Source organism: Oryzias melastigma, linkage group LG10 (genome assembly GCF_002922805.2).
Source record: "Oryzias melastigma strain HK-1 linkage group LG10, ASM292280v2, whole genome shotgun sequence".
In the NCBI taxonomy this organism is placed as follows: domain Eukaryota; kingdom Metazoa; phylum Chordata; class Actinopteri; order Beloniformes; family Adrianichthyidae; genus Oryzias; species Oryzias melastigma.
The window spans coordinates 9,651,249-9,665,043 of record NC_050521.1 but is presented as its reverse complement, the minus strand read 5'-3'; the positions used below and the strand labels follow the sequence as shown (position 1 = coordinate 9,665,043).

The 13,795-nt window shown below is 39.0% G+C and overlaps 1 protein-coding gene across 1 annotated transcript in view; it reads left to right on the top strand.

Annotated features, from left to right (window-relative positions):
• Nucleotides 1–13,795, top strand: part of zdhhc9 (zinc finger DHHC-type palmitoyltransferase 9) — a 30,110-nt gene that overhangs the window by 6,377 nt on the left and 9,938 nt on the right. The window contains exons 2-5 of the mRNA XM_024283880.2: nucleotides 7,308–7,468; nucleotides 11,102–11,260; nucleotides 13,180–13,317; nucleotides 13,460–13,508. Coding sequence (XP_024139648.1) covers nucleotides 7,308–7,468; nucleotides 11,102–11,260; nucleotides 13,180–13,317; nucleotides 13,460–13,508 — 507 coding nt within the window. The remainder of the gene's footprint in view (nucleotides 1–7,307; nucleotides 7,469–11,101; nucleotides 11,261–13,179; nucleotides 13,318–13,459; nucleotides 13,509–13,795) is intronic.

The following is a 13,795-nucleotide window of genomic DNA, read 5'->3' as shown; positions in this document are numbered from 1 at the left end:
CAGATATGTTTCTTTTTTAGGCATAAAGTAAAAGCACGGATTTGTCAAGTTACGAAGAAGAAGAGGTGGTTTCAGGAATGGAACACAATTCCTGTCAGACATTTGTATGATTTTGTTTCTAAAGTATTTTAGAAATGGGAAAAATAGGGATGCCACAATTCTAGGTTTAATACTGAATCAAGGGGAGTAGTTAGATATGTACTGTATATTACATTGTTTACATTGAAAATGTAGAAACAGATGTTATACAAAATTCAAGAAGGATCTATTATTTGTTGTTTTATTACATTACACCAGGGTTAGTAAAAGTCAATTGAAGAATTTTCTTTATTTTTATTCGGTTTTTAAAAAAAAAAAAAAAAAGGATTTTCTGAATTTTTCTTTTTTTTTTTTGTTGACGTTTTGCAATACACAAGTCATGTATTGAACCAAATCAAAACCGTGACCCAAAAACATGGGTTATATGGATGTCTTAATTCAAGGTTTAAAACTGAACCATATGTTACACAATTGAACCGAATTTTAGGGAAAGTAAATTGTTTTATCCCTCGTAAGAGAAGCACCTTTATACACTCTATAGTGCTCCTATTACTCACAGGTATGTTTGCATTTATTATTATTTTTTTATCGAAGTCACTCAGCAGTTTTATTCAGCAGACTTCTAGCCAATTGAAACATTCCCTACTTTTAGGAAGCTGTTTGATGCAAAATTCATTTTGAGTTGGTTGTTCTCCCTGCCTCTATGTAAAAAAAAAAAAAAAGGAAAAATCACACTTCCTAAGTATATTAATATATTTTACTCTAAGCAGCAACCAACTTTTCTATGTGTTGCTGCACTTTTTATCTGGAGTGTGTTTGGTTGCTAAAGCCAGTAATATCGGTTATTGGTAATCTCCAGAACATCCTGCAAAGTGTCAAATCAAGACAAGTTCGATTGCAACTGGGGTGGGGGCTTGATTGCAAAAAACCCCCCAAAAACCAAAAACAGACAAACAAAAAAACAAAGTTAATTTTTTAGATCATGTTTGATATAAATATTAAAGACTATAGTGACATTCTTATTTCAAAACACATGAATAGGATTTTAGTTTTGCCTTTGACTTCTCTGATGTCTATAAGACTGAGCAGACCTGCAGACTCTTATCTCACGTGCAGCTGTACTGCTTGATGCATTGCAGCATTAGCCGCACAGCTCACGTCTCTACTGTATTTCCAGCTGTCTGTAGCTGATGCAAGTCCAGCTCAATGTGCTTCAAACTGTGGACAAGCGGTGCAGAGCCGACAAATGCAAAGTCTATTTAAAACACAGTGGAGGTGTGCCCAGCCCTGCTGTTGTCCTGCAGCTTTCACTGATCCCTTAATCCCTCTGTTAACCGGCATAGAGAGCGTTTTTACATGTTTCTATTTGGCTTACTTTTTATTCAATGACACCTGGATCAGTTTGTAAATCCTTTTACCCACCGTGCTTATTTTATTTTAAAGACCAGATATGATGGTGGCATAAAGAGACCAGAACCTGCAGAAACAGTGTGTCATCTGTCTGTCCACAGCAGGACACCCAGCAAAGCATATGTGCATGTTGAGAGACGGATGATCATGCTCATCAGTGCTGATCCTGCTTCCATACAGAAGGTGATGCTTACAGTCAAACATGCTTTTGTCCTCTGATGTAAAGATGCTGCAGAATTGAGGAGTTGGGCCTGCACAGAGAGAGCTGCTGTGGTCATGCATCCGATCTATTAGCATCCGACCCCACCCTGTCTACCTCCTCAGCCAATCAGGGGGCGGTATCCAACTGAGGCTAAATGAGCAATAACATGATTTATGCTCAGCGCAGAACACAAGCTCCATTTACAGTAACAGCAATCTTTGTGTTTTGTTCTCTGGAAGCTTCCCTGCCAGGAGGAGAGTGCATGCTCACCCACATCCTGTTCCACACAGGGAGGGGCGCTTCATATGTTCACGTTCTGCTTGCTCGATCTGAAAAAGATGCTCCTCTCTAGAAAATAAAAAGTGACGAATGCCTCTTTGATCATACTATTAAAACACTGGCCGTGCTATTTCCCCCCCAAGAATATTCTTTGATGCAACAGCTGCGATCAAAGCTTTAATCCCAACGGAAGGTCCGTGACCCTGGCTTTAATGTTCCGCCTCTCATATGGCATTTAAATGTTGCATAACAAGGAAGACTAATTCAGAAAACAGGGCAACAGATTTTAAACCGTGCAGTTGATCGGGACCAACAGGGAAATCATAGAATTTCTAGAATTAGTGAAAGACATCTTTATTTGAGCTGTATGTGCTTCTATGATCACTGCTACAAAGAAAGGTGGAAGATTAAAAAAAAAAAATCAGAGAATTTTTTTTTTATTGAATCTGTTTTGAAATTTCCAAATGTTGCATTTAAATTGTGTGAAGTAAATAAAATAAAATTGTTATTAATAAAACAAGCTCAAATGAATAAAAATTGAAATAAATAAAACCCATGTAGGCAAGTTTGAGCTCAGTCTAGCAGTAAAATAAAAAAAGGAGTTGTGTTATATTTTTGTCACTTATCGTCACTTTTTATATCTTTGCACCTGGCGTCCTGTCAGGGGTCGCCATTGGCAATCAGCTGTCACTGAGCTGGTGTGGCAGAGAGTTTTACCCAGATTCTTTTCCTGGGATAACCCTGTATTTCATCCAGGCTTGGGGTGGCTGACTTAGGGCCCCCTTGTGGCTACATACTCAGGTAGTAGTGTGAAGGGTCAAAGGACCCACACTGGGAGTGAACCCTTGTTTCCCAGGTGGCAGTCTTACACCCAGCCAACCAAGCAATCTAGGTGTCGGTAAAGTAAATGATATCCGTTATTTCTTGCATCTGCTATTTACTATTAGAGAAATTGATCCACTTATCTTATGTTGTGAAATATAATAGGAGTTGGATTTATTTTGATGATGCATCAGGTACAGACATACACGGGTTTAGCACGAGTATAGCTCATGGTGCTCACATTGGACAAGCAGGGAGGGGCTATTCTATTAATGAAAGACTTGGGCTCTGTCCAAATTCACCCTAATTCCTAATTACTAAAAAACTGTATAGTGCGGGACTATCTTCTACCCTGGATTTTAAAGACAATTCGGAGACGATGCTCACTACTTTTCTTTCGTTTTTCTAAAGGAAAGTCAAAATCGACTCACTATGAACATTTCATGACTTTTATTTATGACTCCACTGTGTTCTGATGGTGAAAATGTGGATGTTTTTTTTTATAAAAAAATAGCATTTAAACAAGTTTTTTTGTTCAAAACTGTTTAACCGCAAAGCATTGTGGTCTATATTCGCTAATCTAGTCTTTGTGAAAAACACTAGTTTTGCTGTCATGTAATTCCGGCTGGGCACAAACCACAATTATTAATTTATTTTACATTGGCCATTTTTATTGGAACGCCATTTGTACGTCACTACCAAATCCAAATCTGTGACTAGTCAAAGTTCTACCTGGTTTAGCTTTCAAAGTATTTGTAATGGCCATGCCTTTGCAGAAACTTTTGTAGCTATGTATGATTGAAGAGTTTTGAATGTGAAAGCCTTAAATCCACGTTCATGTGTGTTTACATAGACTTTTCAATGGAAGTAGCTACTTGAATTCGTGTTTTAGAGGCGGTGTGAATGTAGCTTCACATCTATTCCCTTAAGGGGGTTCATTCTTTCACTTTTCTTCCCTACTTTGGTCAAATAAACTATAATTTTAAGAAAAAGTCTTACTGCAAATACATTACTAAGTGAGGCCTCTGTGTTCAAGGTGAACTCCGTCAGAAATGGTTCATAACCTACTTTACTATAATTAATTATCATTGATTTTATGGTAAAAGGTTAACCAAATTAAATTGATTTGTTTGTTAGATGTTCAGCCTGCAGAAAATCTGCCTAGCAACCACTTGAAAGGTCCTGAAAAATATCCAGGAAATTAGTGTAAAGATCCCAGCTAGCAAGATCGTAGCACAGACCTCTCCACCAAGCTAGGGATGGGCACAGAGAGGAGACAGTTGTGCCGAGAATATTTTGAAAGTGTAAGCCAGCAGATTATTGCGGCAACCAGTTCTATAAAAACAAAGAAAAACAAAACAAAAAAATAAACCCAGCGCATGAGTGAGTTTCATCTGGTTGCCCCGTGGATGAGGATATTTTTTCCTCGTAACACAGACTGATTAAATCCAGCTTTTTAAAGTGAACACACAGCATCCCTCCTTAACCAGCAGAGGAAATGGTTCACACCCAGGAAGGATGTGACCATCGGGGGGAGTTTGATGGGAAGCGATGATAGTGTGGCTCCACAACCTTCCAGTGATTATGAGAATTGCTTCCATGGACAGGCCTCGTTTCCTCTGCCTGAGTCCTGCTCTGTGCTGTTTCTGCAGCCAGCAAAGCAGCAGCTTTACAGTGGAAACTTCTATCGATCTCAACTCTGCGCCACGTTTCCATTAGTAAGAAGTAGACGGAGCAGAAAAACTCCTCCAGCCAGGCACACTGCTGTTTTCTGGATGTCAGTATTGCGCAGGTATGCTGATATACCTGTTCCTGATAGACTTTGTTCTCTTTTATGCCGTGCTGACTGGCACTTGTTTACTCAGCCTGGTCTTTCAAACATCCTTTCAGCTGTGTGTTTGACAAGAGTGAGCTCTGACAAGACTGAGCACAGCCGCTGCCAATAGAAAGAAGTCTGTGTTATTCAAATGACCATACATTATAGGATAATGATATAGAACACAATCGGGTTGAACACTAAATTAAGATTGAGAAATTTCTCATTTATCACAACAGGTGTCACTTTATTTTTATGGTATTGGCTGTTATGAAATTTTCTCCTGATAGACTTTGGCTCTGTTTTAATCACTAAAAGCATTAACGTTATCAGTGCAGAAATACTTGGTTGGAAACAAAACTCCTGGAACTTTAATTATGACCACTTTATCAGGCACACCTGTCTAACTGCTTGCTAATGTGAATTTCTAATCATTCAATCACATGGCAGCAACTCAACATCTTTAGGGATGTAGCTCGTCACGGTCAAGACGATCTGCTGCAGTTCAAACTGAGCATCAGAACGGGGAGGAATGGTGATTAAAGTGATTTTGAACGAAGCATGGATATTGGTGCCAGACGGGCTGGTCTGGGTGTTTCAGAAAGTGCTGATCTACAGGGATTTTCACCCACAATCATCTCTAGGGTTTACAGAGAATGGTCAGAAAAAATATCCAGTGAGCAGCAGGTCTGTGGATGGAAATACCTCATTGATGCCAGAGATCAGAGGAGAATGGCCAGACTGGTTCCAGCTGATAGAAAGACAACAGTGAGTCAAATAACCATTGGTTACAACTGAGGTCTGCATAAGAACATCTCTGATCACACAACACATTCAACCTTGAGGCAGATGGACTATAGCAGCAGATGAACACACCGGGTACCACTCCGACTATAATTCATCCAGACTCATTAAAATCTGACAATAGAAGATTGAAAAATGTAGCCTGGTCTGATGAGTCTCTATTTCTGTTGCAACATTCAGATGATAGGTCAGAATTTGGCATCAACAACATGAAAGTATGGATCCATCCTTCCTTGTATCCACTGTTCAGGCTGGTGGTGGTGGTGTCATGGTGGGGGGTGTTTTCTTGGCACACTTTAGACCCCTTAGTACCAATTGATCATGGTTACAACACCACAGTCTATCTGAGTATAGTTACTGATCATGTTCATCTCTTTATGACCACAGTGAACCATCCTCCAGCAGGATAAGGCTCCATGTCATAAAGCTGGAATCATCTCACACTGGTTTCTTGAACATGAGAATGAGTTCACTGAACACAAATGACCTCCACAGTCACCAGATCTCAACCCAATAGAACACCTTTGGGATGCGGTGGAATGGGAGATTGGCATCATGGATATGGAGTCGACAGATCTGCAGCAACTCTGTGATTCTATCATGTCAATATGGACCAAACTGTCTGAGGAATGTTTCCAGTACCTTGTTGACTCTATGCCATGAAGGATTGAGCCAGTACTGAAGGCAAAATGGAGTCTAACCCAGCAGTGGACCTAATAAAGTGGCCAGTGCATGTATTTTTTTTAAACCTCTGAAATTTCTAATTCTGTTGATGTAAGTCAAGCTTCTGTTGCATAAGCTTGAAAAAAACAACAACAATAATTTCTGTTAGTGTCATTCAGGTAGAGGTTTCATCCAGTCTCATCGTGTACCACGGCATGATCGTTGCTTACTGAATACATGATCTAACCGTCATTTTGGGGAGACGAGGTGGTTTAAGTATTAATAAGAGCATGCAGAAAGACCTTGTTGCTGCTGCTGCAGGCTGTCGCACACTGCAGCTCACATCTGTCACTGAACAGCAGGCGGTTTTGAAGGAGCCCTGCTGGCTCTGAGCACAATGGCCTGGAATCCAGTTAGTGTCTTTCCATTCAGCCACTGCATGGGAGTGCGGCCCAGTTTTGCTCAGGACTTCCAGAGAAAGGGCAGCTCTCACAGTGCATGACCTCATATTCAAACCAGCGGCGAGGAAAATCTATGGTATTATCATAGCGTGCCCTGCACACACACGCACTCGCAGAGAGCTCTCATATTTCTGTGTCTTCTGTCATCGTGTCTTGCTGCGATGCAGAAACTTAAAGCTTCTCACATCTCGCTGGATCTGAGGTGTCAGATTTCTTGTTTTGTAACTAGAAGTTCACAATGTCATATCACATTGTGATATGAAACAAAACAATGCAAAAAGAGACAGAAAAATCAAACTGGAGATGTCAGAGCAAGAAGGTTATTTGGATTTTTGAAAAACAGCACACATTACCCAAAGATCAGGAACACTTCTGGAGTTTTTCAGGGTCTGGGGTACACATTTTCGACCAATCTCCCATGTTCCTTCAGAAAAAAAAAAAAGTAGAAAAATCAAACAAATAAACCAACATCTGAACAACTGCTCTGTGTTATTTTGTAATAATTCCTTATTTTGTTATTTAAATTTCACTAAAATGCCTGTTGATTGGTCCTCAGCTTTGGAACTGTCTCATTGCCTGTTTACCTGCAGGCTCCATCACTTTGACATATTTTGGGAAAGCTTGGTGCTCAGCATGACAACAGTATCAGAGCTAGAAAACCAGCTGCAAATCGACACAACAAAAACCAATGAGTCACATGACCACTTGCATACGGCAATTTCTTAGTCGTTTAGACGCTTGAAGTCTGCTGTTAAACAGAACCTCTGCCTTTGAGAGGACTTTGACCAAAGTTTGACCTCTCCTTTTACAGATGTCCATACCTGGCTGTCCATTTGTCCCCTGCCATCCCAGTTTTTGCTGCTGTGCTCTTCCTGTTTGTTATGGCCATGCTGCTGAGGACCAGCTTCAGCGATCCTGGGGTTCTGCCCAGGGCTCTTCCAGAGGAGGCCGCATTCATCGAAATGGAAATTGGTAAGTTACAAATCTTTTAAAATAAGTAGGATATTTTTTTGATCGAAGCTGATTGAGAGGTTTATTCCTCTTCATTGTTCAAAGAACAGCTTTGCTCAGTGGCACAAAGAAAGAGAACTGCACAAATGTAAAAGTGAGATAAAATCTGGCATTTTGCATATTTGATAGAATTTACTGTCTATCCTGTTTATCTGAAGTTCTTTCACTATGTTTTTTTAGTTGCAGCAGATGATGATCCATGTTTCTTTGAAGTATTAGTATCTCTCTCTGGGAAACCATTTATTTGCATGTACTATGTTAACATTTTAAATAAAGCAGTAGATTGGTAAAAATATACTTCCTAAAATTATCAAAATATTAAGCCTATTGGACATTTTAATGTTGCTTAAGTGAGAATAACTTCAAATGACTGAAGATATGTTTTTAATGGAAATAACAAAAACAAATGGGTAATAGGTCAACAGATTCAGTTGATGAATAGATTTGTTTGTTAAAAGCTGACTTTATTATTATTATTATTTTAAGCGCCCTTCCGTTTTAGCCAACTAGGTGAACAAACGGGTCACTAAATCATCTGTGTGGTTGGTCCATCAGTGCTGGATGTGTAAACAGCCACACAGACTTATTATTTGTCAGCAATATGTAGAAAAATGGCATGTATTTTCTTAGAAGTTATTAAAAAATAAACTGGGCTTGGCTTCTGGGCATCCCCTACCCCTCACCTTTGATGAATTCTGGTACCCTGAACAGATTCTTCTGGGTTTTTAGGAGGCTTCATCTTTTGAAAGCAGCAGTGCCTGTTCCTTAGATATGCAGAGCTACTTTTTGCAACCAGGCCTGATAAAACCACTCATACAAGTCTTTATCTGCATCTATTCAAATGTGAAGTCAGTGACTGGGCCGGTGGTTGTTGGTTTGTGGAGAGATGTCTGCATGAGGCGACTTCCATGAATGTGAAATGAGGTGAAAAACAGTTTGAATTTAAGTATTTAGAAAGAATTAATTTTTCAGTGTATTGGACCTCAAATCCGGCAGCAGAACCATTCCTGTTGATTTATTTATGTTTGTTACTTTTCATGCTTTTTTAGGTTGTTCATTTTCATCTGTGCATAAACAAGTCACTTTATCTGTAAAAGGCGAGTTTTTTTTTTTTTTAAAAGCATTTTTTCTGTGTTAAACTGAATTCATAGCATGAATTAAACAGCAGTTTCTGAACTAAGGTCAACTTGAGATGGCAGAGAAAAAAATAGGAAAAACATCAAAACACACCAGAACTATATTCTACTCACTATATTTGTTAATATTGGCAGAATTCCACAGAAAGACTCAATTCTTACTCAATAAATAAAAACAAGAATTAAATATCATAATATTTTGCCTGTCATTTCTAATGCTGAGCAACTGGAACAATGCAGAGAAGAAAACACCCTCTAAATAGGTGAATTTGAATAAACATTGGTTAGAACTGGATTAGAACCTTAGCTAGTAAGTGTGATGCTACGTACACATTTGACATGTTCAAGAACGAGCTACACACGTGTACTTGAATGCATGTGATGCTCTCACTGAACTGTCACTACCTGATATTAGCACAAGAAACTTTTTGAACAGTGAGTCTGGCTTCATGTCAAATGTTACATATTATCCATAACGAAATGCTCACTGTAAATTTCTAAATTTGGAATAATCTTAGCTGTACTTTTAAATATATTTCCTTGTTAGAGAAATTAAAAAAGACAATTAAAATGAAGCTTACTTTTATAACTTATTTAAAAAAAAGTAACATTTTTATTTTGCTTGACATGTCTGTTGCATAATTATGTTTTTCAGAGAGGTAGTTAAATAAGACCTGTGTAAGGTCTTCACACTCTCTCCTGCAGATATATTTCAGTTGTATTTGTCACTGTAATCCATGACTGTATTTGCAAATAAAGAAAATACAAAAATATCAAATATTTAAATCATGTGTACAGGAAAATTACACAAACAGTTATTCCGAATCAAAAACTACTGTAGTTTTGATCACAGAAACAAATAAATAAACCCTTTCCTCTTGTTTGACCTCTGAAGGTCAAGTAGCCACAGGTTGTTACCACAAGTTTACAACGCCTTATTATGTAATTTGGCCAATCACAATCAAGAAATTGTGCACACATTTGTTAAAAAGTGCTAGAGGCCACATATTATTGAGTTTATAACAGGAGCCTGCAGACTTGAATGTAGGACGTATGTGGACCACGGGCCAGACTTTGGACATGCCTGTGTTATACAGCTCTACATTATTATCATTGCATTGAGGACTGGGTTTGCTGGAACCTTGAAGAGGAGCATGTTGATGCATTTTCTACCGCCCCAATGATCAGTCATCTCCTACAGGGATAGTGACTATCCCAGAGAGAGAAACTTAATATGGAAAGATGTAACCTCTTAAGAGATACACAGAAAAGCCACTAACAGATTGAGCCATTCTACCTGAGGGACTGACATCATTTCCCATGAGTGATGAGTCATGAATTTATTGTCCGCTGGTGTATCCTGAAGGCCACTGATCCCACATCTTGTTGCTGCACAATGCAAACATTTTTGTACTGTTCTCTAGACCTCCTTTTACACATGGTTCGATAAAAACGTAAATCTGTTGGCTTTATTATGTTGAAATGACCACTTTTTAGATAACTGAGAGCCGTATAATAATCATGAGGACACGATTTAGATAAATTAAAATTTGCTCCTGTCCTCTCCAAACACTTTACACACCCCAGCTAATTTGATTTCCATAAACACCACATCTTTTTTTATCTTAATGCATCCCCAGATAATCAAATGAGCACGCCTGCTTTTTTCCATTAACTCCACATTGGTGCCCGCTCACTGCAGCATGTTATTGGGAAATCTGCACTGCCGTCTCTCCCCTGAGAAATCCCAGCCAGCAACGCTGTGATCGTTAGCCTTACTTCCAGCTCCTGCAGTGTAACATAATCGGAAACGTCTCAGATGGGGTTGCACCATGGTATAGTTAGAAACTGTTGCTTTACACCAAGAGGGTCGGGTTGAATCCCAGCTATGGTTTGATTCTACCAGGTCATGCAAGAATTTTCATATGCATGTTGAGTTAGCTGCTCATTCTAATCTGTCCTGGAAATGTGTCCAGAGTGGCCCCTTCATCCACAATGATGATGAGCTGGAAAATGATTGGACGAAAATGGATAAATATGTAAAATCTTAACTATCAGCAGAAAATCTCCGTTTATAAATTGGGTGATGAGCTGTTTGAGGATTAGAATTGGAAATATGGTTGTGGTAGTGTTGAAGCATTTCAGGTGAAGCCCAAATACAACTAAAAATGGTGCAAGATAGTTTTAAAGTCCTGAGCTTAGCAGGGATTCTGCATAAATCCATCATTATGAAAGCTGTATTGCATTAACTTTGTCAAGGACAGAAGTGCTTAAAGTTTGGCTTAGGTATTTTAGATGTCTTAATGCTTCTTAAGCCATTTAAAAACTGAGTATTGGATCAAAAAATATATTGCACAAGGCTAATATTTATTAGAAAAATAGAAAAAAGTGCAGGACGTCCTTCCTGTGACATTTTGGTGTTATTTATAATCGATTATCATTATTCCCTTTTTTGCAGAAGCTGCCAATGGGAACGTCCCTGCTGGACAGCGACCTCCACCTCGAATCCGTAACGTCCAGATCAACAACCAGATCGTCAAGCTCAAGTACTGTTACACGTGCAAGATCTTCCGGCCGCCACGAGCGTCCCACTGCAGCATCTGTGACAACTGCGTTGGTACGACTTCTCCTCTGATCCCCAGCCAGTAGACAAACAAAAAAAAACCCACAAAAATATAGATGACCGGATAACTTTTTTAAGATTCCCATAAATAGAAAAGGGAGTGAGGTTTGACAGAAAAAGATAACTTTAATTATATCTTTTTTGCCAGATTTATGCAATTGTTCAAATAGTTCTTATAAATAGACCCAAAGGTAAGCTTGAAAGGCACAAACTGAATGATGTAAAAACCTTTGAAGGAGTTTTTTTTTTCTCTAGATGTTTTGAAGGACTTGGAAATGTGTGTTGCCTTGTCATCTGTGAACCCTGCAGTCCTGAAGCCCCAGGAATGTGTTTGAGTCATGGCTGATATGAGAGCAGACAGAGGCACCTCAGTGAGGAATAAATGCTCAGTCATGGTGAACACTGCTTCGCCTGTGTCCACCTGTGCTCTACACGCACAAATATAACTGTACTTTCAAACTATACATTGAAACATGCAACAATACTCGTACATAAATGATATAAAAAATTTTTGTTTATAGTCAGAGTTACTTTCAGCCAAAACACAGACACTAGAGTGTACAAGATAAGGATCCTGTAGCACTTTATGCACTTTAAGAGGTGCAACTTTATAACAAGTATGAATATTCATCATACAGAGTACAAAAATATCCCCTTAGTGGTAAAAAATAATGTTTTCTTAAAATAAATTGAACCTCTAAAGCTTTGTTGCTGTGATTAAACAGTTAGATTGAGCCCTCACACTCTTCCTTTAACTCAACTGTTAGGTTTAATTTCAGCATAGATCGACTTTGAGGGTTTGGTCAGATTTGTGACATCAAGGATCGTGATTACTAACTATCCCACTTAGGAGAGGATACTGTTTCATATTGATGCAGCCTGTAGTGCATCATGTTAGTGCAGAGGATCAATGCTTTTACTGCTCTGAGGTAGAATCTGTCCAGAGAGAGAAAAATAGATTCACTTTTTGTTTTTTGCATTGCTAGACATTGTTGCATTTGGAACAAATGCTGCATGCATGCCACACATATCTGGAACAGACTTTCAGAAAACCTTAGATCAGCTGAATCCAGGTTAAATACTCACCTGTTCTCAGCTGCATTTAATTAGTTTGTATTTAAAAGTCAAAGAGATAAGAATCAGAAGTTCTGGCCTCGTGGACGGTGTGAGCAGCGTGCATTGCTCGTGAAGTTTGCACTTACGAGAGAAACGGCTTCAAGAATGGACAGCATTTTAAAAGAATGCACAGACTCTCAGTATTTTTTTAACCTTGAAAGTAAAGGTTGATTTAAAGAAATTGAAGATCTTTTATACATTTTTCTGTTTTTCTGATGGTTTTATGGAAGTCCTGCTCATACTGGAGTGACCGTAAATGTTCCTGTTGAACATCACCTTTTAAAATGTGCTATAGTCAGATCTAAAATGATGTATTCCTACATTTTCCACATTTCCTTCTACTTTTCTGAGTTGTTTATAAGCTGTAAATTGAAAAGTACACCTGAGGTTTAATTTAAAGGGTTTACTCATGAGCTTAAGGTTAAGTGGAAATTCAAATCCTTTTAGGATTATAGGTATCATCCTCATGGGAATAGTCTAAATTACTGCCAGCGTTTCTGTCAATTCCTCCAGGAAAAGGACTACAATAATTCTGAGTTCTGATTTCTTGATCCTGTATTTTCTTTTTACATTCATGTATGTTAACCCCTCTCAGGAAAGAAGAAGTTGACCTTTCCCCTCTGCCCTGCTCCAATCGGGCTTCGCTCCAAACAAAGTAGACAGGAAGAAGCGAAGAGGCAGTGTTTGCTATTTTTATACCACAGATGTGCAGCAGCTGACACAGAAAGCGTCCTCCTTCTAAAACGTGTCTATTTTTACCCCGCCAGAGTTCTAAAACTGTTCCCTCTCCCTTTCAGACCGCTTTGATCACCACTGTCCTTGGGTTGGGAACTGTGTGGGCAAGAGGAACTACAGATACTTCTACCTGTTCACGCTTTCCCTCTCCCTGCTCACCATCTACATTTTTGCCTTTGACATCGTCCACGTGGTCATGCGTGAGTATCCCTTTAACTGTGGATACAACAGTTACAGACAATGTGGTGAAACGGGAAGAGCGAGTTGTTCAGCATGCCAGTGTCTGCACGACCTCATCACAAAAGCCGACTTCTGACTTCTCGTCTGTTTTCTCTCACACAGGTTCAGTGGATAAAGGCTTTCTGAACACTTTACAGGAAACACCTGGAACATATCCTTTGAGTGTGTTTGAGAGGCGTCATTAAACCGTTTGCACTGTGCTGTCGTCCCGCCTCAGTGCAGCTGTAGCTGAAAGCTCAGACTCATTTCTTTGTTGTTTGGGTCCAAAGGTTTCTGGTTTATGTGACACTTCAGGTGAAAACTGCTTTTTACTGCCCCTAATGACTCAATAACTCCTGATTGTATCTTATTTGACTGAAAGCTCTGTTATACAACACCATACATTTGCTTTTTGTGTTTTATATTATGTTGAAAAATGTATTATGCAGGAAAAACAAT